The sequence below is a fragment of the Bidens hawaiensis genome, unplaced genomic scaffold (assembly GCF_021521415.1).
Source record: "Bidens hawaiensis isolate Kalapana, Puna unplaced genomic scaffold, B.hawaiensis_p1.1 tig00014763_1, whole genome shotgun sequence".
NCBI lineage: Eukaryota > Viridiplantae > Streptophyta > Magnoliopsida > Asterales > Asteraceae > Bidens > Bidens hawaiensis.
In genome coordinates, this window is record NW_027492300.1 from 205,394 (window position 1) to 220,553 (window position 15,160).

Genomic DNA, 15,160 nt, shown 5'->3' on the forward strand with positions numbered 1-15,160 from the left:
TGTAGTATTGCACTTTTTAGAGGTATTTTTCTGGTAATTTCGGGTATAGATTGGGTATTTGGAAAACCCAGTTTCGTATATTAGAAAAACCCGATTCTGGGTATGGAACCGGTTTTGGTTTTTAAGTATTACCGTATACAAATCGGGTCCGGTTCAAGTACGGGTTTTGATATTGAAATGCATACCCTATCCGTAGTCTAGAGGTGCACACATAAACTAGTTAACCGGTTTCTAACCGGTTCGTACTCGAAAGTCTAACCAATCACTAACTGGTCCAATCCTAGCCGGTTACTAACTGATCCTAACCGCCTGTTAGTAACTAGTTTATATTATTAATTTCAAAACCGATTGCAAACTGATCAACCAATTTTTTTTAATCATATTATCAAAACCGGTTAGTACCCGACTCGATTAACCGGTCTGACCGGTTATTTCCCACCAAAAACGGTTAGAAAATTAACCGGTTATTGGTTAACCGATTTGTGCACCTCTAATTACATACTCGGGTATTAAAAACCTGGGTATAAAAAGAATTAGTTCCAGGTTTTTTTCGGATCCAGTAGTTCCAGGTTGGGGTTTTTTTATGTACCTCTTAATCAAGTTCAAAATCAACCTAACATCATAACTTGTTCAGATCCTTGAGCAGAATGAACTGTTTCTAGCATACACATTGCCAATATCCTTCTACCTCTCCAATTACATAATTCTCAACATGCCGATCAAATACAACATAATCTAAGAAAAATAAACTTTCAAATGAGCCGTCACTAGAAAGCCAAAGTACAAGAATCGAAAACGGTACGAAAGGTAAAACATTCAAATTTGAGAACAAAAACAATGATTTTGCGATTATCACCACCGATCACTGCTTTAGCGATACTCTATTCCTAAGAAGGCACTGCAAAAAGAGGAACAAAGGTTTTATAAAAGCGAAAAACATTAAAATTTTGTATATCTGCTTCAAACTAATATAATGGATGAATAAGTAAAATAGAGCATACTGTATGTTGAAGTATCAATCTGCTCAGGAAGTTCTTTGATGTCCACTTCGAATCTTTCTTGAACCTAAAATCACGCAAAAAGATGTTTTTAATCACAATAGATCGTAGTCTTGTAGACATAAAATAATTATAAATGCATAAAAAATATATATACCTGATTAAGGACATCCGAGTCAGCCGATGATGCCACAAATGTGATAGCAAGACCCTTGGTCCCAAACCTACCAGCTCTACCAACCTGTCAAATAACCACAATAAGAATCAGATGATGATGATGAATCAGATGATGATCACAATTATAACATAAAATATTTACACGGTGGAGGTAAGTATCAGCAGAATCTGGCATGTCGTAATTGATGACAATATTGACACGTTCAATATCGATACCCCTACCAACTAAATCAGTTGCCACTAGAATTCTCTTGTGGCCTTCCTTGAAATTCTTATATCTTGTCAACCTACAAATATAATTACAAAATATATACAGCGTTAATGGTTTTCAGAAAACTGATTTGAAACGTTTTATCTTTAACGCAATAAAAAACAGTGTGGGAGAACTTTGACTAGTTTTGACATGTTTTGTTGTACGCTGATGGTTTTTTTTTCCTATTTTAGCCATTTCTAGATCAGATATTACATGAACCAACTCATTTGTGACTAACTGAGTTCAATGTAACCGATACCTTTCTTCTTGGGACATGCCAGAGTGGATGCAAATAGACGGAAAATTACACTCAATAAGCAATTTGTTCAATTCTGCTGCTCTGCTTACACTTTTAACAAATATCACAACTTGATTGAAATCTAACGCATCGAGCAGATCATTCAATTTACGGTTTTTCTCTAGCTCGCTCAGTTTAATGTAATGCTGCAAAGAAAAAAAGTTGTCACAAACTGGTTGTTCAAGATTATGTTTTATGTAACGAGCAAATATATAAAAAACAAAAGAGATCAAACAGGTTGAATATCGTGTAAAACCTCCATGGTCATTGTATTCAATAAATTCAAATATTGTTAAAACAAGATCGCCTTTTAATCATACTTGATACAGTAAATGTTTAGACCCATAACAAAATTATCATTTGACATAGAGTTTGGACAAGTTTTTTTGGCCAATCAAACTCGATAATCAGTTAAAACCGTACAAATGACCCATTTGACCGATTATCAAACCCACTCATTTTGCCCATCTAATTCAAACTCTTACCTGTACAAGACCATGTAGGGTCAACTTAGCTTCATCATCCACATAGATTTCCATTGGCTGAAAAAACAAACATTATAACTAAAAAAAAGTTGAAAAGCTATAAATTGTAGAAAAATTCAAGTGAAATTGAGGTCAGAATATTACATCTTGCATAAATTTCTTGCACACAGGGCGAATCTCCTTGCTGAGTGTTGCAGAAAACATCATAACTTGTTTATCATGAGGAGTCATTTTGAATATTTCTTGTACATCTCTCCTCATATCTTTTTAGCAGAAAACACAACGATTTAATATAAAAAAAATAATTTGAAGATTAAAAGACATCAATATAAAACATACCAAGTGACTCAAGCATCTTGTCACACTCATCAAGTATGAAGTGTCTCACGTTCTTCAATCCAAGATCCTTGTCTCTGGCAAGTGCGAGAATCCTTCCAGGTGTTCCAACAACAATATGAGGACACTCGTTTTTCAATAGATCTTTGTGAACTTTAATGTTCACGCCACCATAAAACACTGCAACCTTGATATCAGTTAAGTAAGTGCTGAACCGCTCAAACTCATGACAGATCTGTAGATGTAAATTAACAGTTAAGTAACTGATTATATGTTCCCTTAAAGTGAAGATGAAATCCCTTTAATGAAGATGAAATACGTGCCTGATAAGCTAATTCCCTTGTGTGGCACAAAATAAGTGCAGCAACTTGACCAGAAACAGGTTCAATCTGCTGCAATGTTGATAAGACAAAAACAGCTGTTTTGCCCATACCAGATTTTGCTTGACAAATTACATCCATGCCCAGAATAGCTTGAGGAATACACTCGTGTTGAACTGATGAAGAATTACAAAAATTAAATCCTCATTGTTTGAAATATAAATTTAATAAACCATTGTGCTGCTTCTTCAAATGACACAAGTAATAGTAGTTATTTACCTGCAAAATTTAAAATGTACAAGTAAAATGTTAAAAGCCACATTTCAAAACCTTATGCAGTACATACAAAATTAGCCCATGCATTTTAATCGACATATATAACAACCCAAAGACTTCTAAAAATGAAGAAAATGATTGTAAACTCATACAGCCCTGATATAAATTATAAGAAGCTCTTTAAACATGGATAAGAAGTTTAATAATGTGATTATAACGTGGCAAAAAAATAATGATGATAAGTGCATTAACTCTAAATTTACAATTAATGTATGGAGAAATGGTATGTCTTCTGTGTTTATAACATACTGATCATAGAGACAAACATGCAGAAATAAAAAACCTTTAACTTTGTATCAATCCATACTATGTCAATAAATTACTCAGCAAATTCAATCAATTTAAGAACCAAAGAAGCTATCACTGTGATATTTCTGAAAATCTGATGAAGGATAAGATCAGTTCAATTGAGTAAGTTAAAATGCAATATGTGATAATATAATGAACAAGACATAGCAGCTCTTACTACAGAATGCGACTTGGATGAAGAACTTGGAAGACCCTAATAATAATCTTAACTTAAATTCGTAACACAAAAAATAGTGACACTTCTATCAAGAAAGAGAAGTAAACTTTATAGGTGTGCATATATCAAGAGATAACACAAAGTCATACAAAATGACATATAAAAAAGCCTCACTTTATGTGTTAACGTATATTACATTTCCAGTTTTGTGAACATGAAATTTCATTCTGATGTAGATGTAGACCTTATTTGAGGGGGGCAATGGTTTAACTCAAAAAGACAAAGTCTATAGTCTATACACATACATAACTTAATATTTGATCCCTTAATCAATAACAAAAAAATCAAAAAAAAAAACACGACTAATTTTTGCCCAAGTGCTGCCCAACATCATATAAAGACGTATAATGCACTCAAAAATAAAGTTTTGAAAGCATATACATTTTTTTATGTTCATTACCCAAGTGATTGTCCAATATAACAATATACAATGGGCCAAAAACAAACAAAATGTTAAGCTCTTTTAACTTGTTCAGGTGAAAGATGTTATGATTGATATCTAAAATCTTTAAGAAGTTTCTGGAAGGTTCCAGAATGAAGCGTATTTACTTCTAGTAAACATCTCCATTCATACTAACAAGTAACAGAAATAAAGTAAAAGCATAATATCCTTAAAGATGATGATACTCATTAATAGATCTTAGCATTACCCTTCTAGAATCTGGATACATATGTACTGGAACAAAATAAAAAAACATTACAAAATTGTTTTATCCAAAATTTACATATGTTGTCTGATAACAAAAACTGGGCCATAGTTTATTTTTGACAGAGCAAATTTAACCACCTAGAATAGCTGTTAGATGATCTAACTTGTAGCATATTTAAAATTAAAATTGATATGTAACCCATAACAGTATAACAATTATTTGATACTTGTCCCAACTTGTCATCTACTAAGATAATATCTCCTATATAAAGCCCAAGTAAGATGTTTTAAATATGGAACAAACAGTAACCAACACCTTTATATAAACAACAAGTCTTGGCACTAATGTGAGACAATATACATAATTCATCCTATTTTAGACAAAAGACCATCTCCAAGTCTCCAACAAATATCACCACAAACTCCCTTCTAAATATAGCAACTAGTTTTATGTGTCTAATCAGAGGTTCAAAACTGACTAGAGACTAAAAAATAACAATTACTACAGCAGCCCAACAAGATTAGCACATGAATTCAAACACCATATATGAATTGTTAACTTCTAGTAAAGTAACCAGAAGGTCCAGAATATAAACTTGCCTTCGGAAGGATGCTCAAACCCTGAATCCACAATAGCACGAAGCAGCTCTGGCTTTAAAAGAAAATCTCTGAATCCAGAGCTATGAATTCCAACATACCCCCTAAATTAAAAAACCAACCTTAGTGAACAAGTGTATTCGCAAGAGAATCAATATAATAAAAATAACTAAAAACTAGTGGTTAAAACAATCCGAGCCGCTCGCGAGCTACTCGAAATCGGATCAGTAAACAGCATTACAGCACGAAACGATCCGAGCTTTTTCGAGCTCGAGCTCCTCAAGTAAAGCTCGCTTAGTTATCAAGAGCAAGCTTGAGCCTTGAATAATTTTTATATTTGACGTTTTTATGAACTTCTTTGTATTAAACTCACACGACGCAGCCGAGCTCAAACCCGGATATCGCTAGTTTACAGATTTACACGAGCTCAAGCAGAGCTTAAACTTGTTTAAGGTTTTTCTTAAAACATATACAAAATAACTAAAACGTATATAAATTAATTAATAAATTATAAACGCACCAGGCTCGAGCTTTAAAAAATAATGCTCCGAGCTCGAGCTCTTGTTAGTCAAAGCAAAGCAAGCTCGAGCCATGTGTATTCTCAAAACATATGAACATGATTAAAACTGTATATAAATAAAATAACAAATAATAAACTGTCCAAACCCTAGCTTCTAATTCTAACTGTAGGTAACCAGATCTGTTATAAACAGACTCACTTTTTAACGGACTCGCCGTTAGTTTTAACGGCGGAGGAGTCAAGCGCCTTGTCTTCATCCTCTTCGTAGTCTAGAAGCTCTTCTTCGTAGTCGTTATCCTTGATTTCTGTCTCGCCCATTGCTATTGACGCCGACAATTCAAAATTAGGGTTTCGAATCAGATGTAATACAGTAGGAATAATAAGATGAATTGAGATTGAAGATTGATTAGCTGACCTTTGAATTGAAAGGAAGAGGTGTCAATTAGGGTTTCTGCAGACACGAAACGTTAGTCGAAAGAATGAGAGTGAGAATGAAGGGTTTAGGGTTTGCTTTTGGCTTTTGAAGAGCGGGTAAAAGTCACAAACTCAATTGAAATTTATTATTATTATTATTTTTTTTTGTTCTTTGTGCTACCACAAGAGCAGAACTCTCGGGTGTAACACACGGTGGGATGAAAATCTAGGTGGACTCTGGGTTCGAATTGATAACCTTTGCACAAGACCTAATTTTAATTATTCATTACCAATATCTACTCAAAAGTGACACATGTGAGATTCGAACTTGAGTCTTTACTGAAGAACCTAAGTCTTCTAATATTATATTTCACATTTCTGGTAAATTGTAAATTCAATTCGATTAAATTAATTAACCAAATGGTGTATGTGGTTTGGCTGGATTACAAAACATGTGTAGTTAAAACTCTTTATCATTAGACGTTGTATGTCATCTGACGTCCAGTCATGTTTGTGGAGTTTTGCAAAAATATAGCGTAGTCAAAACACTACATATCATTACACAGTTATTGTTACTATTTTCATAATTCTTTAATACAAACAAAACAATTTATTGGCTAAACTCTCTCCCTCCAATGTTGTCTAGTCAAAACGTCGAGGGGTTGCTCCCCGGCATTGTGGACTCAAAACGCTACCGAGTACGTGTGGCCTAAGTCTGGTTTCCATCATTAGTCAAACACTCTTTCAAATTCTAGTAGTCCTAGCACTGAATTCATCACATTCGATTGCGCACAAATCTTTGACTTTGCATTGATTCGGATTTTAAATTGCATTATCCGAAATTTTCGGATACATGAAATTTCGGATATCCAAACTGAACACTTTAGTTATAGTTAAGTGTTTATTAATATATTTTTTTGTGTGTGGTCACGGGCCACTAATTAGCAAGGTATAAATATCAACTAGTTGCTTTAAGCTCGCACATTGCGGCAAGGACGTAATAGGAACTCGGTAGGTATCGGTTTGATTCATATCATATTAAAAACTTATTGGGTTGTTTGTGTAACTTAATAAAACGTGAGGGTTTCAATATTAAAAGGCTATGAGGTTAATTGTATAAATTATTGAAACTATTGGGGTACCATGTGTAAATTGTATTGGCAAGGTACCATGTGAAAACGCCTTAGAATAATATAATGAAATTTACATCGAAATATGTTAAAAATATTTGCATAATACGCCTCTTAATGGCTTATAAGGCTTTTAATAGGTAAATTTCGGAAACATACAAAATGATTTAAACCATCTCTTAATCAGTCACACTTTTTGATAAATCGGCACAAGATTGCCAAACAACCTCGTTTATAGTTCGGGTGATCCTTGTCGAGTACGATAAAATCATGGAGCATATTCGACTCAAGAACATCAATTATACTACTCGATTTTAACAATAAAATATCAATACATACTTTATCCTTCCAATCCCTCGTCAAACCACCAATTATATATTTCTACATATCCATGCCGTTTTACACCAAATCATTCATCACCATTGTCTAAATCGCTACAAATTTCGACTCTTTATATAGAACAAGATGAAGTTTCAAAAGACTTTGAGGAAATTGATCGATGATATGTCCGCTAATGATACGTTGTCTGATGATCTGAAGAAACAATTGAAGCGCATACGCTCCGGATATGCCCAAGGTAATAAGAGGATGGAGGTGACCGCTGGTGATAAAGTTTATTCGGTAGCGCATTCTAAAGAGGTTGATGCTTTCATGAACAAGAACAGTGTGTTGATTTTGATTTACAACGCAAAACAAAATTAAGAAAATTAAGGAAACATCACTAATTGGAAGATTTGGTTTGGTTTGTGATGATGACTTCTACGGAGCTATTATATGTATGTGGTGTTATTGTTTCTCTCAAACATGGATAATAGAATAAACATGAATGTGTGTTGTTTAATTTGATATTACATGAAATAGTCGAAAAAACACAATATTGTCTTACTTGTCTACCAAAACAATGTCATAAAAGTTACCCAATGCAATTATCATTAAGAGTCTATTTGTTAATAATTATTATGGCTTTATACTTGTGTACCCACTTCCTGTATCTTTGATAAAACTCTTCATTACAAAATATCAAATATGTATCGGTTAGCTTCATTATTCAAATCAGATTTATTAACCCAAATTTTGAAATAATCCGACTTTGAATTTACCGTTTTTTATTTTCAAATTTGTATTAGACACCATGAGTGGTTGAATATCGGTTAAAGGTTGTACATAAGGCGACAATATAGATCCTTTGTTCAGAGGTATAACGAAGGAGGGTGTAGAGTCTGGAGATGGGCGAAGGTTGCACTATTGCAACGCATGAAGGTGGGGGAAGGGTGGCCCAAGCGGGTACATGGTGACAAGAACACACTATATATCGTCGATTGTATGATGTGGAGGGGAAATTTTATATTTTTAAGGTGCGGGCTTATGGAGTTATCGGTTTGGCAATTGGGCTTAATTATGTGGGTTTAAATTACTTTTTTAAAAAGCTTATTTACGTGGGATTGTTTAGTAGGGGTTACAATTTATGATATGACTCAAACACATGACTGAACATAAAGTTAAACGGGTTAATGTTTGGGGGTAAACAAGTTCTGATCATCCACGAGTTGACATGTTAGTGATAACGTGGGTCCCGCTAAATTCATACGCCTGTTTTTATCTGTTAGTCGTGTTAATAGCCGTGTCATGACATTCGTGTTATCTACTTGTTAGACATGTTGTGTCATTGGTTTTATTGAAGTAATTATCTTCAGTCATGTTCGGCGAGTAAGGTCATGTAACTCACTTATTACACGTGACCGTGTTAGTATTTATGAATTGCGGAGATTTATTACACCTTTAGAAAATTGCAGACGCACACATTTGTAAAGTGGGGAGTCCTGTCTACTTGTTGCTTCATATTTTTTATGCTGTAGTCATTTTCCAACGGTCCTCTAACGTTCTGAAAAATCAAACTCAAGATTATCATCTCACGCTCACGGCCAACCACTCCCGTAGTCCTATGGCTGCATCGCGTATATTGCATTTCAATATTTCATGTTAGGTTTCTTCAATTATACATTATCATTTCAAATTTAATGCGCATTGGATTCCTCTTATTTAAATTTCTAATTATTTGAAATTCGATACAATCTGAGTTTGAAGGTAAACTGTTCATGCCTTCAATATTGTTAAATCAGTTTTGATTTTTTGGATTTTTTTAGTTAGGTAGGACAAACTCGGTATAGGAGACTCTAATGCATGGGTTTTAGGAGTGAAAAACGACAGGTTGGACATAATATACGCATCCTTATCCTATATTTATGTACGAGACTATTTGTCTCAAATCCTTGACTAGATACATAATGTTGTATGTACGTATGCAATTCATGCTTTCGTACGGTTTGGATAAAAGCCGGCCGGCTACGTTAGAATCATGGATAATATTTGTCACCAAGAATATTCATCTTAGAATATGCTCCTTGATTGTAACAATAAATTGTAACAATAAAATATATGTGAAGAAACACTAACCGGACCCCGGGCAGATTACGGGTAACCTGGGGGTTAGATAGATGTTTCCCACGAGGGGTTAGACCCGGCAAAGATGGTTCTTCTGATAACCTGCAAAACAGACACCGTGAGCTTGTCACTGAGAAGGGGGGGGGGGTTCCTCCTTGTGACCACCCTCCGGCGTGAGAATCAGACTAGATTGCTCTTTAAATATAAATGTATATTAAGATATTGCTAGAGCAGATATCAGGTATATTATGATGATAATATGATAAGATATGATAAGATGAGATGGTCATACCATTTGTGGAATTTATAGCCGAAGGTAGGTTTCCAAGGAGGTGTGGCCTGCTGAATAGTATTCCTGTTCCACCAACAGTGGCCTACGCACGTGCCATGCTGGTAGTTGGTGGGTAGGCAGCGGCTGATAGTGACCAGGCCTGCTGTGTACTATTCCTTTTCCACCAACTGCCGGCTATGCACGTGGTATGGCAGTAGTTGGTGAGTAGGCAGCGGCTAATAGTGACATACAGTACAGGAGCATGCTGCTCGCCATACTGTTGTCAATAAGCTGTCGTATCTTTAGTCAGATCTTTTGCCCATACCTCGTCAGGTACAGTACAGAAGATCTTCCCGTATCGTACGGACTGGCTTATTTGGGCGGGAGTATTCCCCCTCCCGCCCTTGTGCGGGATTGTTCCCGGCTTTGCTCATTCCTTCAGGTGACACTGAGTGATTGAGAGCTAAGTGCCTTGTGCGTGTAGCCTTGCTGCGCGGGTGGCCTTCCCTGATGGCTTGTATCCGCAGCTGCGGGAACAGGCAGAGTCCTTCACCATTGGGAGGCATTTCCTGCGGGAACAGCTTGCGTACTGCGCGTAAGGACGTCACGTCTCTGAGCATGGTTGGTCCTGCGGATCCAGTTGGTTTCTGCGCAGACGTCCCTCTTCAAGGTGAGTCTTGCGGGTCCAACTGGGCTCTGCTGGGACCTACCTCTTCAAGTCCCCCCAGTCCAATGTTCTTCTCATGAGTGTTTAATAAAGTGAGGTGAACTTTTGGACTTAAGCAAAGGGTTTTGAAAAGGGTTTTTTAAGGTTTTCCCTGGGGATTCTTCCCGCGGAAGTCCTTGTCACTTGCAGAAATTCCCGAGTTTCCTGCTTGATCTTTGGGTATGATGCGGGTAGGTCTGTAACCTCCTCGCAAGTCAGGAGCGTTGAGTCCCACTTGTGTGGATTCTCCATGAGGTTTTGGTAGTTTTGAACATAGTGATCAATTATGTTAAAACCACCAATTCCATCCTGGAGCTTCAAACAATGTAGTTCTCGACGTTCCCGCTATGCGGGGATGTTATTTCCGTTTCCGCAAGCATTGCCCAGAAGATCCTTCTTGGTTTCAATTCCCTGCGGAGCGCTAGGTATGTGAAGGGTTTTGCCTTAACACTGTACCCGCGCTCGTCTTACGGTTACTTTACTTCCAAGGTATTCCTGGCGTCAATTCCCTGCGGGTGCTAGGTATGTGAAGGGTTTTGCCTTAACACTGTACCCGCATCCGTCTTACGGTTACTTGGTTGCCAAGGTATTCTTGGCTTCAATTCCCTGCGGGTGCTAGGTATGTGAAGGGTTTTGCCTTAACACTGTACCCGCATCCGTCTTACGGTTACTTGGTTGCCAAGGTATTCTTGGCTTCAATTCCCTGCGGGTGCTAGGTTTGTGAAGGGTTTTGCCTTAACACTGTACCCGCATCCGTCTTACGGTTACTTGATTGCCAAGTTATTCTTGGCTTCAATTCCCTGCGGGTGCTAGGTATGTGAAGGGTTTTGCCTTAACACTGTACCCGCATCCGTCTTACGGTTACTTGGTTGCCAAGTTATTCTTGGCTTCAATTCCCTGCGGGTGCTAGGTATGTGAAGGGTTTTGCCTTAACACTGTACCCGCATCCGTCTTACGGTTACTTGGTTGCCAAGGTATTCTTGGCTTCAATTCCCTGCGGGTGCTAGGTATGTGAAGGGTTTTGCCTTAACACTGTACCCGCATCCGTCTTACGGTTACTTGGTTGCCAAGTTATTCTTGGCTTCAATTCCCTGCGGGTGCTAGGTATGTGAAGGGTTTTGCCTTAACACTGTACCCGCATCCGTCTTACGGTTACTTGGTTGCCAAGTTATTCTTGGCTTCAATTCCCTGCGGGTGCTAGGTATGTGAAGGGTTTTGCCTTAACACTGTACCCGCATCCGTCTTACGGTTACTTGGTTGCCAAGGTAAGGGGTATTTTCCCGCTTACTTTTGAATCTTTTTGAATTTTGAAATTCGAAGAGTTGGTGAAAGGATAAGAACAGTCTAAACCTCTGAAACGTCGTGCGACGGTTTCTTCTGGCTGTGTCAGGACGTGCAGGAAGTTATGGTGACGTGACAGTACATGGTCATTCCAGACGCTTTTTCAGGCGCGTGGGCGCGATTTTTCGGGCGCGTGGCCGCGAAATTAATGGTACGCGTCCTTTCAACAGCTGTTGCCAGCTTGCTTTTCGCCACGTGTCATAGTTTCATTGCACCTTTGTTTTCTCTCTCTTCCGCATTAAATTCATCGCATTAATTGCGATTAGTATATAAAGGGGGAGAGGGTTCTTTGTAATCCACACTTTCACTCTTCTCTTCATCTTCAAAACGATTTCCGGCGAATACTCATCTTTTCAGTCGAGCATTCCCTTGAAATCGTTTTCTTCTTTCTGCAAGATGTCTTCACGTGATCTCGAATCTACAGCCGATGACAAGAGTACTGCTGGCGAGTGCCAGTGTGCTCTGCCTGTCGATCTGTATCAGTACATCGTCAGGAAGTTCATGCTTGAGTCTCTCGAGCCTGAGTTTCCTGAACCCCACCAGACGGTGTATGATGCCCCCAGAGGCAAGATCGGGGTTTATGCTGCATTCTTTGTCTATGGGAATCTTAGGTTCCCATTGACAAAGTTTGTTTACCGTGTCCTTGAGAGGCACGGTGTGCACCTGACCGAGGTGCATCCGATGGCAATTGCCAAGATTCGCCACTTCGAGTGGGTCTGCCGGATTCTGGGCATTGAGCCCTATGTTGACCGCCTGATGACCTTCTACTCTTGGAGGTGCATCCAGGGGTGGTATACGTTGATAACCCGGATAAAGGGTTTGAAGATTTGCGCAACCGAGCGCAGTCTTCGCTCGTGGAAGCGGGAGTTCTTCTACATCTCCGCTCGCGCCATCCCCCTTGCCATGAAATTCAAGAATGGGCAAGCACTTCCCAGCCTTCACGCCTCCAACTACCAGGAGGCGGAATGGTTTGCGAAGATATCCCGAGTCCAATCTCCGGTTTACCGGTTTGCGGAGTCCGGGATGGTGATGCTGGGGATGAGCCGGGTGTGGAAGGATGCGGATGCGCGAAAGATCCCAATCGTCCTCGAATACGGTTCGAACTCTGTTCCTTACGGTATGCTTTGTTTCTTTTTGTTGATTTAGAATTTCTTCTAACTTTCCTGTTTATTTCAGAGGGGAACGACTTGCAGTCGCTCATGTACCCGCGGGAGGCTGACGGTCCCGCTCGGATGGGTACTCGCGCTCTAGACGAGAACGAGTTGCCCATCCTAGAACAAACGGCGGATCGGTTCGTGGAGGTCTATCCGCTAGGCCACGAGATCCTTAGCGCCAGGCGGCCAGGTAAGGCGCTATTCGACCCTCGACCCCTCAATGTTGAAACCTCTGCTGGAATTCCTCTAATCGTATGTTCTGATGAGGAATCCGCAGATGGTCCTCCGTTGGTGCGGAAGAAGAAGGCTGCCGGCGGGAAGGGGAAGGAGAAGGTGGCCTCCACTGCCGATCCGGCGCCTCGGTCTGATTCGGAGACCGAGAGCGAAGAGGTGGCGGGGAATCCCGGTGGTGATAAGACCGCCGCTCCGGAGGCTGCAACGATTGTCACCTCCGGAGAGCCAAGGATGACAACGGTGACCGGCGTGAAGAGGCCGGCTCCATCGGGTTCATCCCCGCCCGTCCGCACTTCAGGCTCAAGAAAACCCGTAAGTACAAACTTCCTTTATCTTTAACTTCATAGTTTTCCATCATTAATGCTTAACTTCTTTGTGCAGGCGTGGATGTTGACGCATTCCAGGGTGGAGCGCAGAGTATCCCTCCGCCTATGACGGTAGGCTTGGTCAGCCTACCTGAGGCGACGACCCAGGCGCCTGCGCCTGCTTCCGCTGGTTCAGTTGCTCACTCCTTTGAGCCGACTGTTCCAGCTGTGATGACGTCACCGCCGGCTGTGAGTGCTATTTTTACCGCATCTTTCACCGAGCCGGCGGTTACTTTTGCTGCGGATTCCGCGGCTGCGACCGCGGCGGCTTCTACCATGCCTCCGTCATCGGCAACGACGGCCGAACCTTCAGGTATGCATGGGGCTTATCGCCAACCTCTGCCTCCTTCCCATCTGCCTGACCTCTTGGATGGATTTCCCTTGGGTTCAGGTGATGGGTTTGGCGGCTATCGGCCTGTTATTGACCCTACAGGTGCGTAGGGTTCTTTTGGCCCATTTTATATATTTCTATCATCTTTTCCTAACTGCTTTATGTTTTTTGCAGTGTCGGATTCCAATGAAGTGTATGTTCCACGATGGAACATTCGCCGAGGAACAACCCTTCGCACCCCTGTGGAGTGCGTGGAGTGGGCTCGTCACGCTGCTCCCAGTGATGCGTTGGGGGAAGCCATGGCTAGCTACCAGGAGGGTAGGCTAACCAATGAGCTTCGGGTTCTCCTGGCCCGGATGCAGCCGCGCGTCGAGCTGCTTTGTCGTGAAAACGACAAGTTAAAAGCAGCTCGTCTTCAAGAAGTAGCTCGGGCGCGGGCTGTCCGGGAGGAGAACGTAAAGCTTTCCGCAGCTGTTGCGGAAAAGGAGAAGGCCTTCAAGGCCCTCGAGGTTGAAGTTCAGGCCCGGCTCGAGGCCCGTTCCAAGGCTGCCCAAGCTGTTAATGAACAGCTTCGGCTGGCTAAGGAAACTGCAAGGAACGCAATCGAGAGGGCCACCAAGGCTGAAGCTGTTGCTGAGCCTCTACGCGTGGAGAATGAAGAGCTTAAAGCCAAATTAGAGGCTCTCCAGCAGGCTCATGATGCCTTGGCGATGGAAGACGCCAAAAAGCTCCAGGAGATCTTGGACCAGAGGGGGGTGCTTGACCATACTGAGCGGAAGCTAAAGGGCGTCGAAGAGGCTGCGGCTAAAGAAGTGTTGCTTGCCAACCTCAACAAGAGTGAAGCCGAACGCGCCCGTAACGAAGCTCAAGCTGCCCTCCAAGAAGCTCTGGTTGCCAAGGAATGGCTTCTTCGAGAAGCGTTGTCTCAGGTATGCTTTTCATGTCTTTACGCTTTTCTTTGTAAATAGAAAAGGTTCTGATACTTGTATATTTTCTTGTAGGTTGTGCATCGGGTCTTCTCAGAGACGTCTTATGATGATGCTATGAGCGCAGCCCTCAACGCTTCTCATGAGGATGGGGAAAAGGCCGGCTTCCTGCTTGGTCTAGGGTTCGTTGAGAAAGGCATCCCGCCTTCCAACTTCCCTTTGTATAATGTTGATACTGAAGCTGTTTACGACCAAGCAGTGAATGAGTACGCCGCCTTCCCGCATCCGGTGGTGGAGAAGGTGAATCAAGTTGCTGCTGCTGATGATGGGCTAGCTATCCTTAAAGCTTTT

General features: G+C 40.5%; 1 protein-coding gene across 1 annotated transcript; it reads right to left on the reverse strand.

Moving 5' to 3' along the window:
- Nucleotides 1-819: 819 nt before the first annotated feature.
- LOC143547592 (DEAD-box ATP-dependent RNA helicase 15-like) lies at nucleotides 820-5,824 on the reverse strand. Its single transcript, XM_077038980.1, has 11 exons — nucleotides 5,695-5,824; nucleotides 4,979-5,079; nucleotides 2,871-3,043; nucleotides 2,551-2,782; nucleotides 2,356-2,474; nucleotides 2,212-2,268; nucleotides 1,688-1,872; nucleotides 1,318-1,462; nucleotides 1,156-1,239; nucleotides 1,002-1,065; nucleotides 820-898 (listed from the first exon to the last, which is right to left on the reverse strand). Exons 1-11 carry the CDS (start codon nucleotides 5,811-5,813, stop codon nucleotides 888-890), a joined length of 1,290 nt encoding a protein of 429 aa, XP_076895095.1. The 5' UTR covers nucleotides 5,814-5,824; the 3' UTR covers nucleotides 820-887.
- Between the last annotated feature and the right edge of the window lie 9,336 nt (nucleotides 5,825-15,160).

What these genes read in the sequence shown, in the direction of transcription:
- LOC143547592 (XM_077038980.1), bottom strand. Translation starts at nt 5,813, where the DNA reads ATGGGCGAGACAGAAATCAAGGATAACGACTACGAAGAAGAGCTTCTA. An exon ending in GTTTGAGCATCCTTCCGAAG is followed by an intron (nt 3,044 to 4,978) that starts GCAAGTTTATAT and finishes ATTCTTCATCAG; the next exon opens with TTCAACACGAGTGTATTCCT. An exon ending in CCCTACATGGTCTTGTACAG is followed by an intron (nt 1,873 to 2,211) that starts GTAAGAGTTTGA and finishes TTTTCTTTGCAG; the next exon opens with CATTACATTAAACTGAGCGA.